General features: G+C 43.9%; 1 protein-coding gene across 1 annotated transcript; it reads left to right on the top strand.

The window, feature by feature from the left end:
- Window positions 1–851: 851 nt before the first annotated feature.
- On the top strand, window positions 852–4,662 carry LOC131881999 (co-chaperone protein daf-41-like; the record flags this gene model as incomplete). Its single annotated transcript, XM_059229010.1, is given in 4 exon segments — window positions 852–897; window positions 1,246–1,435; window positions 2,347–2,553; window positions 4,166–4,662. Coding segments are annotated over 4 exon segments (579 nt in total). The 3' UTR covers window positions 4,346–4,662.
- Between the last annotated feature and the right edge of the window lie 1,555 nt (window positions 4,663–6,217).

The following is a 6,217-nucleotide window of genomic DNA, read 5'->3' as shown; positions in this document are numbered from 1 at the left end:
TTGAAACTGGTCACGGTAGGCAAATGTTGCTGCATGCCGGCGGCTGAGGCAACCACTGTTCCTCTTTATAGACTCAGGGTGAGATAAAATAATCGAACGCCCCTTTTCAGAACCGAAATGTTTGATCGGAGGAAGTCAAGTCCTTCCCAAAAGATTCATTTGATGAAATGAAGTCCCTCAAAAAAGGATATGAGTCGTCGATATGGCCTTGTACATTGTTGAACAAACTTGAAAAGAATCGCCACCATTACATATTGTGGAGCGCTCTGATGGGAAAAATTGGCATTTCTTGTCTCCATTATCAATGTGCCATTACACATTGGCAATTTTGTGGGGCATTAACTTGGGCTCAACTTTAGGGGCTCGACTGGACACGTGGCCTAATAATAAAAAAAGCCCTAGGTCAAACTTTCCTTTTCACGTTTGATTTCAATTTGGCCCTTCCAACACTGTCTACCCAGAGGCCTACTTTTTTGTAAACGATTTTAACTCGGGGTGAATTCAGTCTTGGATGTTTATCGGAATAAGCATGCAGTCGCCCCTCCTGTCAATGTATTTTCATACTGAATAACGTCCAAGCACCAAACTCAAAGGCTCTAAGAACCTTATCCCAGGCTGATGGTGGAAAAGGTCAGCTCAACTGGCTCTTTTCTGCTCCAAACGAAAATCCATAACCTCTGACTCCCACTTTTCCTTTTCTTCCGCTAGGGTGCGCTGGGTCGCCGTCCTCCAATACTAATCTTAAAAACTCGGCGTGGTTGGTCACGCTGACTTTGTTGTAGCCCCTTTCACACGCGAGAAAAGTAGGAGAGCGGACTAACGCCGAACCAATCCCCAGCCCCACTCACTCATCCATCGCCCGCACCCGCAGCCTAGACCGTGATCAACTCGTACCATGTAAGTGTGTCACGCCCTCACTCCATCTTCTCTTAGCTTGATGGATGATGGATGGACGGAGAGATGGATGGATTTCTGGCCCAAGTCAACCTCATGCATGCTAACTTACCAGCACGCACACACGCGAGACTTGGATTTCATCGGAAGATTGATGGGTCAAATGAACCCGATTAGATTCCTGAAGCATGCTCAGAAAGGCTCAGATTGAAGGCGGAATCATGAGAGAGAGCATCGCCGATTGGGAGTAAGCGGGTTGAGTGCCTTACCAGCCAATCCTGGACTACTTATTTAAGGGCGACTGGCAATAATAGAAGGATAGTTGACTCATTGGAATTGTGTATTTTTCAGGCCTAGTTTCCATCCAGAGGTCAAATGGGCCCAGCGGCCGAATTTGATTTTCTTAACGATTTGCGTGGAAGATTGCAAGAATCCCGAAATCAAAGTTGAGCCTGGGCGATTGCATTTTAAAGGAGTAGGCGGCACCGACAAGCGAGAATTCGAGGTGGATCTGGAATTCCTCAAAGAAATTGACCCAGACGTAAGTATTGAATCCAACCGATAATTGAACTTATCTATCGTATAACTAACCTGAGATGGGTAATGGGTAATAATGTGACTTAGGGGACCTCAACCGCACGTTGGTGGTGGGCTCAGTGAGTGAGTTGTGTTATGTGGGACTTGTACATTGTTAGGGCTGAAATCGAGACCTAGGCCACGATTCGAGTCGGGAATTCACGGTTTGCTTTGGAAGTGGGAGCACGCGTTTCTGTTTGGTGGAGACAGCGTTGTAAAATAGGTGGCTTTCCGTGACATCTGAACCAGGATGAAAGGATGGTCCCAACTCGGATCCTATTTGAAAATGAAAATGAGAGCACCTTCAAGCCCTCGAGAATCCAGGCTAGTTAAAACAATGAAGTCTAACTCTCTTCTTTCTCGGGCTCTTTCATTGTTGTATTTGCTGCCCTCAAATATTCGTAGGGTTTATGTAGGGGTTGATCCAGTAGCAAGATTTAAGTCAGACTTGGACAAGTTTTTGACTAAAATTCCGGATCAACCTTTTATTCAAGGATTAGCCAGATCCAGCCAACGCAAATTCGTTGGTCGATCAAATAATATATATAAATAAAAGTCAAGTAAAATGCATAATCTTCTCGTCTTGAACTGGTATTCCAATCCCGGTAGCGGTAAGGAAGTCCGCAAAAAAATAGGCCCCCAAACCAAGCCCTAGCAATGACAAGTCTTTGAGCATTTTTGTCAAGTCGTTGCATGAGTCTAGTTCAGCCCGACATAGCTTACATAGAGTGTGAAACGAGCACTTGCCAACCAAGTCGACCAGGTCGCCTTAAACACATGATTACCCATTCCATGAGTACTTCTTGAACGTGAAATGATTACCCAAAGCTCGTTTGTAAACACCACAATTTCTTCATCTCCTCATTGATGGGACAGAAATCCAAGTACGCTGTTCGAGATCGCGCCATCGAGTTTGCTTTGGAGAAGAAAGAGGATGGACCTTACTGGGACCGCCTTTTGCAAGACAAGACCAAACGCCATTGGCTCCGCATCGATTTCAACAAGTGGAAAAATGAAGACGACAGTGACGAGGAAGGCGGTGCTCCCGGAGGTCCGCCCGGCGGGGGTGGGGACCTCGAAGAGGTAAGTGGATCATCCAATTTCTTTCCGAGTCTTTTCACTCGGCCAATTCGTTCTGGATCCATCCCTTAAACCCATCATTGCGCCAGATGAGCTGGAATTCGTTGATGGAAGCCATGCGCGGCCAATCTGAGGGCGCGGTCGCCGACCCCTTAGCCGGGTTAAAGGCGCAAAATGACGCCCTCCAGCATCAATTCATGAGCCAGGGGGCGCAAATGCGGGCGCGGATCGCCCGCTTGGCCGAGAATAATCAGGATGCGGCGCAAAAGATGGCTCAGAAACGGCATGAGTTGAACGCTAAGCGGGATTATTTACGCCGCGCCCTCGACGCTTCGAGGGATTAGATTACCGATTATTCCGGGTACTGACATTGGAGTAGACTCAGGGTCGTTGTGAACACCGCCTGTACAGCCACATCTGTGTCTGTTTCTGTCGCTATTTGGAGAACGTAAAAGATGGATTGACCAAATGTTGGTATATTTAGCCCACTTTGCGATAACGTAGCTTCGATGCAGTTTTCTGCTTGTTTTGGGCTATTGTCTGATTATTTGCAGCAAAGAATACGAGTAGCCCTCCAACATTGACACGAATTGCTAATGACATCAAATCTGGCAATTATATTCTACTTAAACCATGCTGTGGGATTTTGAAATATCAAATTTTCACTTTCAAAGCAGTTGTGTTCTCAACCAGCGGTCTCTGAAGAGTATAACTAAAGAAATTAAGATCTTGCCTCTTTACTCCACATCGATTGGATTGACAAGCCCAAAATGGCCATCTGTAAGACTATTTACTCGCTACAGGGCGGAAAGAAATTAAGAGCCACTTTTGGTATCTCCAGTAAATGTTTCTCGCCACTCCAAAGTTGGTCTTGATCATATTGAATCAAAAGTTTTCAATAAAAGCGTCTGTTGAAAACCAACGCGCCATTTCAAAAGTGATTCATTAGTAGTCTTTAAAAGATTGACAAGTGTCAGCCAAAAGTAGGAGGGAAACTTGTCAGACAGCTAAATAAAAACTTTACGGCCTACCAGAACCAAAAACGCGATTAGTCCGTCGTGTAACCTTGAACATTCACTTCCTTGAAGATTTTGAAAAATTCGACTATTAACAATTATTTGTTAATATGGCTAGCCCACCAAACTAAGAAAGTGCACTCTAACGCCCGAATGTGAACCATTTTTTCGTATAGTTAAAGGACATAAACAACAGAGTTCTTCGTACTTTGACTAGGATTATCAGCCCATGTACAGAGGTGAAGCCGGACGAGAGTATGCCAAGCATATCATGGACAAGATTTCCAATGGTTCGCCCCTTTGTCCTTTTGGGGCCATGTCCCTTGATCCCGGCTTCATTGAGGAGAACCTCACGCCTGAGCAAAGGGCGCCCTCCATGACCAATCTCCACGAGTAACTCATCGTTCAATAGCCATCATAGATGTTTTCACTACATTTTAGTTACAAAAGTCTAGCTAGTTCAGCCATGTACAATTGTATAGACACGACGCAGCGCTTCAGGGAGATGAATCGAATTTCGTTGCACTCATTCATGTTTGTACAAAGACCAAAATGTTTGGAATTTGCGATACGTTCAACATGTGCGGTTGTTATTCCAGATGATGCGCTCAATGGGTGGTCTTGGGGGTGGTATGGGTGGCATGCCGGGTATGGGTGGTATGCCAGGGATGCCGGGTATGGGCGGTATGCCGGGCATGGGCGGTATGGAACGACCTAGTCTCGACGACCTCGACAACGAGGAGGACAGCGATGACGAAGAACTTCCGGACTTGGAGTGAGGATCCACCTACGCAAACCCACTCAGCTATTCATCAAGACTCTCATTCATACAATCAACAAGTAATCACTTGCTGCCAACTAAGTTTTCTGTCGTGTGGATCCAACCCATTTCTTTTTGTCTTTATCGACATCCACCCCTCCCCCTCATTTTCTCATCTGAACCAAAAAGCAACGGATTTGACGTCGTCTTGTTCATTTCTACTCCCCAGCCTTTATGCCACTTGTTGTCATTGTTTTGTGGATTAATATGAAAGAGACGCTCTGTGAGCTGACCTAACAGGATTCATCAAGTTCGGAATAAAACCACTGAAAAATCTGTTGCCTTATCGCTAAGCTTGTATTTACAGATGTTGCAGCATTGCCGGTTAGCTAGTCATACGTACATATGATCTATTTTTAATCCAATAACTTACGAACTAGCAGCTCAATGACGTGGTGAAACTTCCATATGTCTTTCCCACCAAACACCTTCATAAGAAAGATGGGGAGGACTAGTTGCAGAAATCTGAATTGAAACAATTGACTTGAGGTGTTCATAATTCTGTTTCATGTGTTTTTATTTTAACGGTTGCTCTAGAATAATGTACAGCAGGTTAGACATGTCAAATCGTTAATTCTTTTCCTATTTTTTATTGAATATCATGTGTGCAATTAGCAAACCTTAAAACGGTTGCCTTTTTCCCCAATGAAATTTTTTATGTAGTGAAAAATGCACAACAGCTGTGAGAATGAGCAAAAAGGTGGCAGTGGAAAAAGAAGTAGTAATAACGCGGAAAGAGCTGTTACACTGGGAACTAGGTCGCGTTGAGCCACTCCTTGCCTCTTTTTTGTTTTTTTTGGTTTAGTTTTTCACGGGCTTTTCTAACCGCTACAGAGGATGTAATCCCCAGTACTATTAAAATGAAAGGTTATAATTCGTCTATTTATTACCTTTCAATCTTTATATGATATTTGGTCTACCAACGAATTTGAGTTGGCAGACAGAGCTAGTCCTTGAATGTAAGGTTGATCTGGAATGCTATCTAAAAATTTGTCAAGTCTGACTTGAAAGACGCAACCGGATTAACAAGGCCTACGTATTACCTTTCAATCTTTATATGATATTTGGTCTACCAACGAATTTGAGTTGGCAGACAGAGCTAGTCCTTGAATGTAAGGTTGATCTGGAATGCTATCTAAAAATTTGTCAAGTCTGACTTGAAAGACGCAACCGGATTAACAAGGCCTACGTATTCCCTATGAATATTAGAGGGAAGCAAATTAAACAATGGAAGAGCCCGAGAAAGAAGAGATGTGGACTTCATTGTTCGAATTAGCCTGGGTTCTCGAAGGCTTGAAGGTGCTCTCAAAACGCACATTAAGCCTATAAGGTCACTAGAATTGACCCTAAATCCTATGTTAGGACAAAGCTCATGGATACTTTTGAAGACATACACTGTGATGTTCCTAGTGAAACATCTTTGGACTTATTCGACCTTTTACAAACCTGCTGAACTCATTGGAGCCCAAATGGGTGAAGCATATTCAAGATGTGGTGGAACAATCGACTTGTACAGAGTTAGCATCGTGATGCTATCACTGGACTTAAACGTGCGATATATCCAACCGCACATTTGAAAAGCTTTACCCACCTTCAACTGGATATGCTCATCGAACTTTCCATTATTTTGGAGGACTACACCTAATTCTTTCATACATGAGACCTTCTCAATATCTTTACCTCCATTATCTACGAGTGGAGTATTCAAAGGAGTTGACCCAAATGTCATGGAGCGGAATTTCATTCCGTTCAGGGTCATATTACTCTTAGTAACCCAAGAATAGTTTATTTCTAGGTCCGTTGCGAGGCTAGTGGAATCTTGGCCATTCCT

Source organism: Tigriopus californicus, chromosome 6 (genome assembly GCF_007210705.1).
Source record: "Tigriopus californicus strain San Diego chromosome 6, Tcal_SD_v2.1, whole genome shotgun sequence".
Lineage (NCBI taxonomy): Eukaryota > Metazoa > Arthropoda > Copepoda > Harpacticoida > Harpacticidae > Tigriopus > Tigriopus californicus.
Note: the sequence above shows the minus strand (reverse complement) of the source record. Positions and strands in the feature narration are given on the sequence as shown.